Below are 14,542 nucleotides of genomic sequence, written 5' to 3'. Positions count from 1 at the left end.
CTCCTTTGAAATAGTGGCTGTGGGATCGCTCACATCTACCTGAGAGGACAGGTGGTCGCCTCGGTTTATCGTCTCATCTGAAAGCCGGCACCTCAGACAATGAGCGCTCCCTCAGCACTGCACCAGGAGCCTGGATTCTGCGCTTAAATCTGAAGGAGGGTAATTTGTGCTGTTGTGATATAAGCACCTCGGCCAATGGGGCTGTCGGTGAAAGGCCAGGCTACCTCACCTGAGAAGTGAAGAAATAGATTTCATTTTCAATGTTTTCGTAGATGTAATCCTCCTCGCAGGAAAATGCCCTCGACCCTCCCCCAAACTCTTCCTTCACTGGTTTCCGCAGGCCCGTCTCCTCAGCTCCTCGGAGTAAGCTGCAGACAGAAATGGGGAGAGTGCGGTCACCGATCACACCCCAGCAAGGTCCAGTGTGCACAGGGAGCACAGACAGCACCCGTACAATCGACACCCACCCCCCTCCCCCCCTGATTCCTGTACACATCCCGTGCTGCCCCCAGCCATCTCTCCCACACACATCCCAAATACATACAGGCACCCCTCACCCAATACAGCCCCCAGCTCACTGAAACACACTCACACAGCACCCAGCTCCCACCTACTTCTGATAGGTTGCTGTCACGAAGAATGCATAAACGTTGGTGTGTTTGTGATGCCTAATCTGGATGATCAGCTCCGGGATTCCCAGCCGTATGTGGTTCAGTAACCATAGTAACGTGTGGTCATCTGTTTTATCTGTGGGAATAATAAAACAAATCCCTTGGTGATCTGTGGGCATTGTGTTCAGGGCGTTTCATCACGGGCAACGGCAGCATTTATTATTACACAAATGTGACTTCTTCAGAACCAGCATTTATTGCTCCCATCCCTAATTGCCCCTTGAGAAGGGGATGGTCAGCTTTCTTCTTCAGCCACTGCAGCCCACGTGGTACAAGTACACCCACTGTGCTGTTAGGGCTGGAGAGCCAGGATTTCACTAAGCAAACGTAGCTCTGCAAGCAGTACTGAGGGAATACAGCACTGTCAGCGGGTCAGTACTGAGGGAGCGCTGCACTGTCTGCGGGTCAGTACTGAGGGACTGCTGCACTGTCAGAGGGTCAGTACTGAGGGAGCGCTGCACTGTCTGCGGGTCAGTACAGAGGGAGTGATGCACTGTCAGAGGGTCAGTACTGAGGGAGTGCTGCACTGTCAGAGGGACAGTACTGAGGGAGTGCTGCACTGTCTGAGGGTCAGTACTGAGGGAATACAGCACTGTCAGCGGGTCAGTACTGAGGGAGCGCTGCACTGTCTGCGGGTCAGTACTGAGGGACTGCTGCACTGTCAGAGGGTCAGTACTGAGGGAGCGCTGCACTGTCTGCGGGTCAGTACAGAGGGAGTGATGCACTGTCAGAGGGTCAGTACTGAGGGAGTGCTGCACTGTCAGAGGGACAGTACTGAGGGAGTGCTGCACTGTCTGAGGGTCAGTACTGAGGGAATACAGCACCGTCAGCGGGTCAGTACTGAGGGAGTGCTGCACTGTCAGAGGGTCAGTACTGAGGGAGTGCTGCACTGTCAGAGGGTCAGTACTGAGGGAGTGCTGCACTGTCAGAGGGTCAGTACTGAGGGGATACAGCACCATCAGAGGGTCAGTACTGAGGGAGTGCTGCACCGTCAGAGGGTCAGTACTGAGGGAATACAGCACTGTCTGAGGGTCAGTACTGAGGCAGTGCTGCACTGTCAGAGGGTCAGTACTGAGGAACTGCTGCACTGTCAGAGGGTCAGTACTGAGGGAGTGCTGCACTGTCAGAGGGTCAGTACTGAGGGAGTGCTGCACTGTCAGAGGGTCAGTACTGAGGGAGTGCTGCACTGTCAGAGGGTCAGTACTGAGGGGATACAGCACCATCAGAGGGTCAGTACTGAGGGAGTGCTGCACCGTCAGAGGGTCAGTACTGAGGGAATACAGCACTGTCTGAGGGTCAGTACTGAGGCAGTGCTGCACTGTCAGAGGGTCGGTACTGAGGAACTGCTGCACTGTCAGAGGGTCAGTACTGAGGGAGTGCTGCACAGTCACAGGGTCAGTACTGAGGGAGCGCTGCACTGTCAAAGGGTCAGTACTGAGGGAGAGCTGCACCGTCAGAGGGTCAGTACTGAGGGAGTGCTGCACTATCAGAGGGTCAGTACTGAGGGAGTGCTGCACTATCAGAGGGTAAGTACTGAGGCAGTGCTGCTCTGTCAGAGGGTCAGTGCTGCACTGTCAGAGGGTCAGTACTGAGGGAGCGCTGCACTGTGAGAGGGTCAGTACTGAGGGAGTGCTGCACTATCAGAGGGTCAGTACTGAGGCAGTGCTGCACTGTCAGAGGGTCAGTACTGAGGGAGTGCTGCACTGTCAGAGGGTCAGTACTGATGGAGTGCTGCACTGTCAGAGGGTCAGTACTGAGGGAGTGCTGCACTATCAGAGGGTCAGTACTGAGGCAGTGCTGCACTGTCAGAAGGTCAGTCCTGATGGAGTGCTGCACTGTCAGAGGGTCAGTACTGAGGGAGCGCTGCACTGTCAGAGGGTCAGTACTGAGGGAGTGCTGCACTATCAGAGGGTCAGTACTGAGGGAGCGCTGCACCGTCAGTGGGTCAGTACTGAGGGAGCGCTGCACTGTCAGAGGGTCAGTACTGAGGGAGTGCTGGACTGTCAGAATGTCAGTACTGAGGGAGTGCTGCACTGTCAGAATGTCAGTACTGAGGGAGTGCTGCACTGTCAGAGGGTCAGTACTGAGGGAGCGCTGCACTGTCAGAGGGTCAGTACTGAGGGAGTGCTGCACTGTCAGAGGGTCAGTACTGAGGGAGCGCTGCACTGTCAGAGTGTCAGTACTGAGGGAGTGCTACACTATCAGAGGGTCAGTACTGAGGGAGTGCTGCACTGTCAGAGGGTCAGTACTGAGCGAGTGCTGCACTGTCAGAGGGTCAGTACTGATGGGGTGCTGCACTGTCAGAGGGTCAGTACTGAGGGAGTGCTGCACTGTCAGAGAGTCAGTACTGAGGGAGTGCTGCACTGTCAGAGGGTCAGTACTGAGGGAGTGCTGCACTGTCAGAGGGTCAGTGCTAAGGGAGTGCTGCACTGCCAGAGGGTCAGTACTGAGGGAGTGCTGCAATATCAGAGAGTCAGTACTGAGGGAGCGCTGCACCGTCAGTGGGTCAGTACTGAGGGAGCGCTGCACTGTCAGAGGGTCAGTACTGAGGGAGTGCTGGACTGTCAGAATGTCAGTACTGAGGGAGTGCTGCACTGTCAGAATGTCAGTACTGAGGGAGTGCTGCACTGTCAGAGTGTCAGTACTGAGGGAGCGCTGCACTGTCAGAGTGTCAGTACTGAGGGAGTGCTACACTATCAGAGGGTCAGTACTGAGGGAGTGCTGCACTGTCAGAGGGTCAGTACTGAGCGAGTGCTGCACTGTCAGAGGGTCAGTACTGATGGGGTGCTGCACTGTCAGAGGGTCAGTACTGAGGGAGTGCTGCACTGTCAGAGAGTCAGTACTGAGGGAGTGCTGCACTGTCAGAGGGTCAGTACTGAGGGAGTGCTGCACTGTCAGAGGGTCAGTGCTAAGGGAGTGCTGCACTGCCAGAGGGTCAGTACTGAGGGAGTGCTGCAATATCAGAGAGTCAGTACTGATGGAGTGCTGCACTGTCAGAGGGTCAGTACTGAGGGAGTGCTGCACTGTCGGGGGGTTAGTACTGAGGGAGCGCTGCACTGTCAGAGTGTCAGTACTGAGGGAGTGCTGGACTGTCAGAATGTCAGTACTGAGGGAGTGCTGCACTGTCAGAGGGTCAGTACTGAGGGAGTGCTGCTGTGTCAGAGGGTCAGTACTGAGGGAGTGCTGCGCTTTCAGAGTGTCAGTACTGAGGGAGTGCTGTACTGTCACAGGTCAGTACTGGGGGAGTGCTGCACTGTCGGAGGGTCAGTACTGAGGGTGTGCTGCACTGTCGGAGGGTCAGTACTGAGGGAGTGCTGCAGTGTGAGAGGGTCAGTGCTGAGGGAGTGCAGGCAGCACCATGGCGCAGTGGGTTAGCCCTGCTGCCTCACGGCGCCAAGGTCCCAAGTTCGATCCCGGCTCTGGGTCACTGTCCGTGTGGAGTTTGAATATTCTCCCCGTGTTTGTGTGGGTTTCGCCCTCACAACCCAAAGATGTACAGGGTAGGTGGATTGGCCACGCTAAATTGCCCTTAATTGGAAAAAATGAATTGCACTTTCAGAGGGTCAGTACTGAGGGTGTGCTGCACTGTCAGCAAGTGAGGTAGTGAGGAGTTCTGCACTGTCAGCGGGTCAGTACTGAGGAAAATTCTGCACTGTCAGAGTGTCAGTACTGAGGGAGTGCTGCACTGTCAGAGGGTCAGTACTGCAGGAATGCTGCACTGTCAGAGGGTCAGTACTGAGAGAGTGCTGCACTGTTGGGGGGTCAGTTCTGACGGAGTGCGGCACTGTCAGAGGGCCAGTACTGAGGGAGTGCTGCACTGTCAGAGGGTCAGTACTGCGGGAATGCTGCACGGTCAGAGGGTCAGTACTGAGGGAGTGCTGCACTGTTGGGGGGTCAGTTCTGACGGAGTGCGGCACTGTCAGAGGGCCAGTACTGAGGGAGTGCTGCACTGTCAGAGGGTCAGTACTGCGGGAATGCTGCACGGTCAGAGGGTCAGTACTGAGGGAGTGCTGCACTGTCAGAGGGTCAGTACTGCGGGAATGCTGCACGATCAGAGGGTCAGTACTGAGGGAATGCTGCACTGTCAGAGGGACGGTACTGAGGGAGTGCTGCACTGTCAGAGAGTCAGTACTGAGAGAGTGCTGCACTGTCAGAGGGTCAGTACTGAGGGAGTGCTGCACTGTCAGAGGATCAGTACTGAGGGAGTGCTGCACTGTCAGAGGGTCAGTACTGATGGAGAGCTGCACTGTCAGAGTGTCAGTACTGAGGGAGTGCTGCACTGTCAGAGGGTCAGTACTGAGGGAGTGCTGCACTGTCGGAGGGTCAGTACTGAGGGAGTGCTGCACTGTCAGAGGGTCAGTACTGAGGGAGTGCTGCTGTGTCAGAGGGTCAGTACTGAGGGAGTGCTGCACTTTGAGAGGGTCAGTACTGAGGGAGTGCTGCACTGTCAGAGTGTCAGTACTGAGGGAGTGCTGCACTGTCAGAGGGTCAGGGCAGCCTACCCCTGTTGAATCTTAGGCACTATTATTGAGAGGTAAACGCTGAGAAGGTTTGATGCTGGGATAGGGAACTAGATACGGTGTGGGTGCAGACTGAGGAAGGCACATGTAAAAGTTTGGGCTGTGGGCACTGTCTACAGCGCTACTCTCACTGACACCACGGAAATACTCAATGAGCTCGGCTGTCGTGTCAACACTGAAGATATGGAGCAGTTTTGCAAACATTTTAAATTAGGGACAGGGTCGAAACTATTGCCAATCTGAGAAAACCATCTGTCTAAACTTGCAAGGTGTGATGAACGGTTACTGTAACACTGTACCCTTGTCATCATGTAAGGTGATGTCCCCTTTAAGACCGGGCTGGGAACCGTGGGGGACTCCGCCCACCTGGGAGCCGTATATAAGAGGCCGCCTTGTGGGCAGTGCAGCAGTTAGCACACGTCTCTGCACTAGTCTAGTTCTTAGTTTATTAAAGTCTTCTTTACTGTTTACATTCTAAGCGTCGTTATTGAGGGTACCACACAAGGATATATGCTGGGTTTCAAGACTGGAAGGAAAAAAGTGTGATCACGTTGAAAGACTTATTTCTTGAAGGCCGTTTTGCAACATTTGAAGAATTGAAGGCGAAATACGAGCTCCCCAGAAAGGAGGCCTTTAGATATACACAGATACGGCCTTTCGTAAAGGAGATCTTCCCTACTTTCTCGATACGTCCTTCTTCTTTGCTGGAGGAGGTGTTGATGGTGTTGTGGATAGAGGGAGGCGTTACCTCTGCTATTTACAGAAAAATGATGGAGGCAGGATCAGAATGCGTGGATAGTGTTAAGGCTAAATGGGAGGAGGAATTGGGGGAGACGTTGAGAGAAGGGCTTTGGTGTGAAATTTTACAGAGGATAAATGCATCGATCCCGTGCACGAGATTGGCACTAATACAATTGAAGGTAGTTCACAGAACACATTTGGTGAGGTCAAGAATGAGTCACATGTTTGAAGGGGTTGAGGACACTTGTAACAAATGTGGGAGTAGCCAGCCAATCTTGTACACGTTTTGGAAGTGCCTCAAAGTGAGGAAATTCTGGAACACCTTCTTCAGCACAATGTTAGCAGTGTTCCAGTTGGACCTAGAGCCCAGTCCCCTGGGAGCTATATTCGGGGTGTTGGACTTGCCGGAGCTCCAGACAGGGGCAGGGCAGATGTCTTAGCCTTCGCCTCGCTGGTGGCAAGGAGGCAGATCCTGTTGGGTTGGAGGTCAGTTTCTCCAACCTGTGCCTCAATAAGGCTAGGAGACTTAATGGAGCTTCTCAGTCGAGAGACGGTTAAATTTAGTTTAAGAGGGAACGAGGAGGCATTTCATAAAAGATGGCGTCCGGTCATGTCTCACTTTCAGGAATTAACCTCAGTCAACAGCTAAAAGAGGAGGGCAGTTAGTTAGTTATTTAATTGTTTTCAGGTTGAGGAAGGGATTGTTAAATCTTAGTTAAATATGTGTAATGTAATTTATGTTAAAAAAATGTTGAAGAAGCTAATAAAGATATTTATTTCAAAAAAGACCAGTCATAATCTAGTTAAATGGCGGAGCAGGCTTGAGGGGCCGAATGCTTCTTTGTTCTATGAAAGGGGAGTCACAAAACTAGATTTCAAAGTTAGGTAAGGTGCATTTCGGAGGGTAGAGGCATAAAATTCGCAAGAATAGACTAGGCAGAACTGTTAATGGGGAATAGTTCTGTTGAACAGTGACAGGTGGTCAAAGAAGCATTTGTCGTAAATATCCCAAATGGAGTTGAATTCTATCTCTGTGACTAAATAACTTTGGTCAACGCAAGCAGTGAGAAACAGTATCAAACTAAAAGAAACATGCACGGTGGAGTACTCCAGCCAGATGGACTGCAGTGGTTGAGGGCAGGGACTCACCATCCCCATCTCAGGAGCAATTAGGGATGGGCAATAAATGCTGCCCTTTGCCAGTAGCGCCCACATCCAACAAAAAAATAAAAATAAAGTTGTTGAGGCTGAGGGGTATTTGAAAACTTCAAGACAGAAATTCAAAGATTCCTGTTAGCCAGGCAGTTCATTGTTGTCGAACCAAGCTGGTTTGTTGAAGTTGAGACACACATCAGCCATAATTGGCTGTAATCCGAATGGTGGAACAAGTTGGAAGGGCTGAATGGCTCCTTCCATGGCCTGAATTGGCAAACTCAAGCTGACATGACCACGGTAGCACAGTGGTTAGCACTGTTGCTTCACAGCTCCAGGGTCCCAGGTTCGATTCCCGGCTTGGGCCACTGTCTGTGCGGAGTCTGCACATCCTCCCCGTGTGTGCGTGGGTTTCCTCCGGGTGCTCCGGTTTCCTCCCACAAGTCCCGAAAGACGTGCTGTTAGGTGAATTGGACATTCTGAATTCTCCCTCCGTGTACCCCAACAGGTGCCAGAATGTGGCGACTAGGGGCTTTTCACAGTAACTTCATTGCAATGTTAATGTAAGCCTGCTTGTGACAATAAAGATTATCATAGATTTACAGTGCAGAAGGAGGCCATTCGGCCCATCGAGTCTGCACCGGCTCTTGGAAAGAGCACCCTACCCAAGGTCAACACCTCCACCCTATCCCCATAACCCAGCAACCCCACCCAACACTAAGGGCAATTTTGGACACTAAGTGCAATTTATCATGACCAATCCACCTAACCTGCACATCTTTGGACTGTGGGAGGAAACCGGAGCACCCGGAGGAAACCCACGCACACACGGGGAGGATGTGCAGACTCCGCACAGACAGTGACCCAAACTGGACTCGAACCTGGGACCCTGGAGCTATGAAGCAATTGTGCTACCCACAATGCTACCGTGCTGCCCATAAATTATTTTTTTAAAAGGAGATACTTTTCCTGATTCACAATTCCTCATTGATCTGAACCTACTCACGCCCACCCTCACTCTGGGACAGACAGTTAGCTGGTTGCAGAGTTGAATGACGTTCCTGTAAGCTTTGGCTCCTACCACTGTCAGCAGTTCAGTGCCTGGTAAATCCAAAGGATGGGATGTTGCCAATGTCAGTGTTCCTGTAACCTGACTCTGTACTTACCAGTAAGCCAGTCTGCAATACAGCTTAGCGTGATTCTAAGAGTAGATAAAATGTAGTTTAACACCGAGCATTGCACAGGTACAATGGATCAGGCAGCCCTATTTTCCTGCAGCAATTCCTCTCGGCAGTTGTATAAACTCCAAGTTATTCAGGTGGTTGGGAAATTGGCTGAGTGACAAGGCACAAGGAGTGCAGATAATGGGCGCAGAGTCATAGTCTTACAGCCCCGAAAGAGGCCCTTCTGCCCATCATGTCTGTGTCTGCCATCAAGCCCCTGCCTATTCAAATTACATTTACCAGCACCTGGCCTGTAGCCTTGTATTCTATGACGTTTCAAGTGCTCAGCTAAATATTTCTTAATTGTTGCGGTACTCAACAGGCACTCGTCCAATGTGATGAGTAGCGTCCCATAGGATCTGTGCTGGGGTCTCAACTATTTCCCGTGTTTATTAACGATGAGATGATAGGATAGAAAGTCACACATGCAAGTTTATCGATGACACAAATGGCATGGCATTGTACGCTGTGTAGATAGAAGTGTAACATTGCAAAAATATTGATAGAGTGAATGGGTAAGACTGTAACAAGTGGATTTCAATGTGAAGCCATCCACTTAGGATCTAAAAGGGATAAAAATGGATCATTTCTACATATGGAAATCTAGAAACAGTGGAAATCCAAAGACACCTAGGGGTCCAGGTACGTCGATCACTAAAATATCTTGAACAGGTGCAGAAAATAATCAAAAAGGCGAATGGAATGTTGAACCCTCTATCCAGAGGACTAGAATACAAGGGGATAGAAATCCAGCTGGTTAGACCACACCCGGAGTCACTATGAACATTTCGGGACCCTGTACCTTAGGAAGGATATACTGGACTTGGAGGGAGTGGGGCACAGGTTTAGCAGAACGATACCCGGACTCCAAGGATTCCATTATGAGGAGAGATTACTCACAGGTTAGGGTTGGATTACCTGAAATTTAGACACTTAGAAGGTGTCAGGCATGAATGAAACAGAGACTCGATTTGGGCATGTTGGGGGGGGGAGAGAGAGAGGGGGGGGGGGAGGGAAGAAAACGACCCCGCTATTAAACAGGACTCTGCTTCATTGTTGGCCATGAGCTCAGGTCACCAGTGCAAGAAGAGATCGGGGCGGCATTTAAAATCTCTGGACCCCCCCCCCCCCCCACTGTGGCCTCTGGACCCCCCAACTTACCAATTAAGGGGTCCTCAACGCGTGCGCTGGCGATCGGGCTAAGGGTGCCTTGCGCGGGTGTTGGGGGGAATGCGGAGGGGCTACATTGGGACCAGGGACCTTCCAATCGTGCGTTGCGGCTTGGGGGGCTGTTGGGGTCACATTGGAGGCCGATTTTGCGCTACACTGAGGAGCTCCCCAGTGTACAAAACGGGGCTATGTGCTGCCTTGGCCGTGCGTTGCGCACTGAGGTCCCTTATACACCGTGAGTCGCGGCTGCGAGCGCCGGAAACACGTGGGTAAACGCACTCAGAATGTGAATTGTTTCCCAATTAGTTGAATCAGAGCTGCCTCTGTGGTTGCTGTTCCTGCTCCCCTCCTGTCTCGGGAATGTTCATGGCGGCAGGAATACAATGAGAATCCAGATTCCCATTATTTTCCCAGCCCCCCCTCCCCCGTACCCACCTCCAAACCTGCAAATACAGAGCTGTGAAAATTCACCTTGGCAATTATCTCTGAATTTGTTACTATTAATGAAGGTGTTAGTCATACCTGGAAATGTCATCAATACATCACAATTCTCTGTTGGAACTGTCTTCATCCATGATTTATGGGACATGATGTAACGTCCTGCCTGGAGGAAACTTTTGCCAAATAGTTTATCTGTGGGAATATAAAAACAGGATCAGCAGACAGTACAGAGCACAATTAATCTCACAAGAGAGAGAGGGGGAGGGAGGGGGATACAAAACCATTGAGGTTTTGTGTGCAATTATGAGTTTGTTTTAAATGATGAGGTTTTGAGAATGTGTTCACCCCTCCAGTACAACCTCAACCCCAATGCAACCTCACCCCCAATGTAACCTTACCCACCCCAGTGGAACCTCACCCCCAATGCAATTTCATCCTCCAATGTAACATTACCCATGTCATTGCAACCTCACACCCAATGCAACCTCACCCCCAATGTAACATTACCCACCCCAGTGCAACCTCACCTCGAATGCAACCTTATCATCCAATGTAACCTTAACCACCCCAGTGCAACCTCACCCCAATGCAAACTCACCCCCAATGTAACCTTACCCATGTCATTGCAACCTCACCCCAATGCAACCTCACCCCCAATGTAACCGTACCCACCCCAGTGCAACCTCACCCCCAATGCAATTACATCCTCCAATGTAACATTACCTACCCCAGTGCAACCTCACCCCCAATGCAAGCTCACCCCCAATGTAACCTTACTCGCCCCAGTGCAACCTCACCCCCAATGTAACCGTACCCACCCCAGTGCAACCTCACCCCCAATGCAATTTCATCCTCCAATGTAACATTACCTACCCGAGTGCAACCTCACCCGCAATGCAAGCTCACCCCCAATGTAACCTTACTCACCCAGTGCAACCTCACCCCCAATGCAACCTCACCCCCAATGTAACCGTACCCACCCCAGTGCAACCTCACCCCCAATGCAACCTAATCATCCAATGTAACCTTACCCACCCCAGTGCAACCTCACCCCAGTGCAACTTCACCCCCAATGTAACCTTACCCACCCCAGTGTAACCTCACCCCCAATGCAACCTAATCATCCAATGGAATTTACCCACCCTAGTGCAACCTCACCCCAATGCAACCTCACCCCCAATGCAACCTAATCATCCAATGTAACCTTACCCACCCCAGTGCAACCTCACCCCAGTGCAACCTCACCCCCAATGTAACCTTATCCACCTCAGTGCAACCTCACCCAAAATGCAACCTTTTCCTCCAATGTAATCTTACCCACCTCCAGCGCAATCTTTTTTAAATTAATCTTTTACGGGATGTGGGCTTCGCTGGCTAGGACAACATTTGTTGTCCGTCTCTAATTGCCCTTGAGAAGGTGGTGGTGAGCTGCCTTCTTGAACCACTGCAATCCATATGGTGTGGTACACCTACTGTGGTATTAGGGAGGAAGTTTGACCCAGGATTCTGACCCAGTGACAGTAAAGGAACGGTCGATATATTTCCAAGTCAGGGTGCTGTGTGACTTGGAGGGGAACCTCCAGGTGGTGGGGTTCCCATGTATCTGCTGCCCTTGTCCTTCTAGATGGTAGTAATCATGGATTTGGAAGGTGCTGTCTAAGGAGCCTTGGTGAGTTCCTGCAGTGAAGCTTGAAGACGGTACACACAGTTGCTACTGTGTGTCAGGGGTGGAGGGAGTGAATGCTTGTGGAAGGGGTGCCAAGCAAGTGGGCTGCTTTGTCCTGACTGGTGTTGAGCCTCTTGAGCGTTGTTGGAGCCGCCCTCATCCAGACAAGTGGGGTGTATTCCATCACACTCCTGACTTGTGCCTTGTAGATGGTGGACAGGCCTTGAGGAGTCAGGAGGTGAGTTACTCACCGCAGGATTCCTAGCCTCTTACCTGCTCTTGTAGCCACAGTATTTATATGGCTAGTCCAGTTCAGTTTGTGATGAATGATAACCCCTAGGATGTTGATGGTGGGGGATTCAGTAATGGCAATGCCACTGAATATCAAGGGTGATTGTTTGATTCTTTCTTATTGGATATGGTCATTGCCTGGCACTCGTGTGGCGCGAATGTAACTTGCCACTAGTCAGCCCAAGCCTGGATATTGTCCCGGTGTTGCCGCATTTGCACGTGGACTGCTTCAGTGTCTGAGGAGTCGTGAATGGTGCTGAACATTGTGCAGTCATCAGCGAACATCCCCACTCCTGACCTTATGTTGGAAGGAAAGTCATTGATGAAGCAGCTGAAGATTCTCGGACCTTACCCTGAGGAACTCCTGCAGTGATGTCCCAGCACTGAGATGACTGACCTCCAACCACCTGAACCATCTTCCTTTGTGCCAGGTATGACTCCAACCAGCGGAGAGTTTTCCCCCAGATTCCCATTGGTCCCAGTTTAGCTAGGGCTCCTTGATGCCATTCTCGGTCAAATGCTGCCTTGATGTCAAGGACAGTCACTCTCACCTCACCTCTGGAGTTCAGCTCTTTTGTCCATGTTTGAACCAAGACTGGAATGGGGTCAGGAGCTGAGTGACAGCACGGTAGCATTGTGGATAGTACAATTGCTTCACAGCTCCAGGGTCCCAGGTTCGATTCCAGCTTGGGTCACTGTCTGTGCGGAGTCTGCAGATCCTCCCCGTGTGTCCGTGGGTTTCCTCCAGGTGCTCCGGTTTCCTCCCACAGTCCAAAGATGTGGTTAGGTGGATTGGCCCTGCTAAATTGCCCTTAGTGTCCAAAATTGCCCTTAGTGTTGGGTGGGGTTACTGGGTTATGGGGATAGGGTGGAAGTGTTGACCTTGGGTAGGGTGCTCTTTCCAAGAGCTGGTGCAGACTCGATGGGCCGAATGGCCTCCTTCTGCACTGTAAATTCTATGACCCTGGCGGAACCCAAACTGAGTGGCAGTGAGCAGGTTATTGCTAAGTAAGTGCCACTTGATAGCACTGTTAATGACCCCCTCTGTCACTTTACTGATGATCAAGATTAGACTGATGGGGCAGTAATTGGCCAGATTGAATTTGCCCTGCTTTTTATGTACAGAACATACCTAGGCAATTTTCCATAGTGCTGATAGCTGAACTGGAATAGTTTGGCTGGGGGTGCTGCAGGTTCTGGAGCACAAGTCTTCAGTACTATTGCTGGAATATTGTCAGGGCCCACAGCCTTTGCAGTATCCTGTGCCTTTAGCTGTTTCTTGGTATCATGTGGAGTGAATCGTATTGGCTGAAGACTGACATCTGTGATGCTGGGGACCTCCGGAGGAGACCGAAATGGATCATCAATTCGTCACTTTTGGCTGAAGATTATTACGAATGCTTCAGCCTTGCCTTTTTTTAAAATTTAGAGTACCCAATTTTTATTTCCAATTAAGGGGCAATTTAGAGTGGCCAATCCACCTAACCTGCACATCTTTGGGTTGTGGGGGTGAAACCCACGCAGGCACGGGGAGAATGTGCAAACTCCACACGGACAGTGACCCAGGGCAGGGATTCTAACCTGGGTCCTCAGCACCGCAGTCCCAGTGCTAACCACTGCTCCACCTGCCCCCCCCAGCCTTGTCTTTTACACAGATGTGCTGGACTCTTCCATCATTGAGAATGTGATATTTGTGAAGCCTTCTCCTCCAGTAAGTTGTTTAATTGTCCACCACCATTCACGGCTGAATGTGGCAGGACTGCAGAGCATAGATCTGATCTGTTGTTTGTGGGTTTGCTTACCTATGGCTATCACTTGCTGCTTATGCTGTTTGGCACAGAGGTAGTCTGTGTCGTAGCTTCACCAGGCTGACACTCCTTTTTCAGTATGCCTGATGTTGCTCCGGGCATGCTCTCCTGCACTCTTCATTGAACCAGGATTGAATACCTGGCTTGATTGTAGTAATAGAATGGGAGATATGCTGGACCATGAGGTTACAGATTGTGGCCAAGTACAATTCTGCTGCTGCTGACTGACAGCACCTCATGGATGCCAAGTCTTCAGTTGCTAGATCTCACACCCAATGCAACTTCACCCCCAATGTAACCTTACCACCCCAGTGCAACCTCACCCCCAATGTAATCTCATTATCCAATGTAACCTTACCACCCCAGTGCAACCTCACCCCAATGCAGCCTCATCCTCCAATGTAATCTCATCCTCCAATGCAATCTCATCCTCTAATACAACCTCACCCCAATGCAACCGTATCCTCCAATGCGATCTCATCCTCCAATGCAATCTCATCCCCAATGCAACTTCACCATCCAAGGTAACCTCATCCCCAATACAACCTCATCATCCAATGTAACCATACCCACCCCAGTGCACCTCACGCCCAATGCAACGTCACCCCCAAAGCAACCTCATGCTCCAATGCAACCTCATCCTCCAGTGCACCTCATCCTCCAGTGCAATCTCACCCTCAGTGCAGCGCATCCATCAATTCAACCTCACCCCCCCAATGCAACCTCATCCTCCAGTGCAACCTCACCCCCGGTGCAGCCTCATCCTTCAATGCAAACTCACCCCAATGCAACATCATCCTCCAGTGCATCCTCAAGACCCGCCCCCCACCAAGGCAGCCTCGTCCTCTAATGCAAATTC

General features: G+C 51.2%; 1 protein-coding gene across 3 annotated transcripts in view; it reads right to left on the bottom strand.

The window, feature by feature from the left end:
• The window catches only part of LOC140395024 (anoctamin-8-like), a 172,031-nt gene that overhangs the window by 104,818 nt on the left and 52,671 nt on the right, over positions 1-14,542 (bottom strand). For all 3 annotated transcript variants that reach the window (XM_072482345.1, XM_072482344.1, XM_072482346.1), the window contains exons 2-4: positions 10,000-10,110; positions 615-747; positions 230-368 (exon numbers count right to left, since the gene is read on the bottom strand). In XM_072482345.1, coding sequence (XP_072338446.1) covers positions 230-368; positions 615-747; positions 10,000-10,110 — 383 coding nt within the window. The remainder of the gene's footprint in view (positions 1-229; positions 369-614; positions 748-9,999; positions 10,111-14,542) is intronic.

Source organism: Scyliorhinus torazame, chromosome 18 (genome assembly GCF_047496885.1).
Source record: "Scyliorhinus torazame isolate Kashiwa2021f chromosome 18, sScyTor2.1, whole genome shotgun sequence".
Classification (NCBI taxonomy): Eukaryota; Metazoa; Chordata; class Chondrichthyes; order Carcharhiniformes; family Scyliorhinidae; genus Scyliorhinus; species Scyliorhinus torazame.
This window is presented reverse-complemented; position numbering and strand designations above follow the sequence as displayed.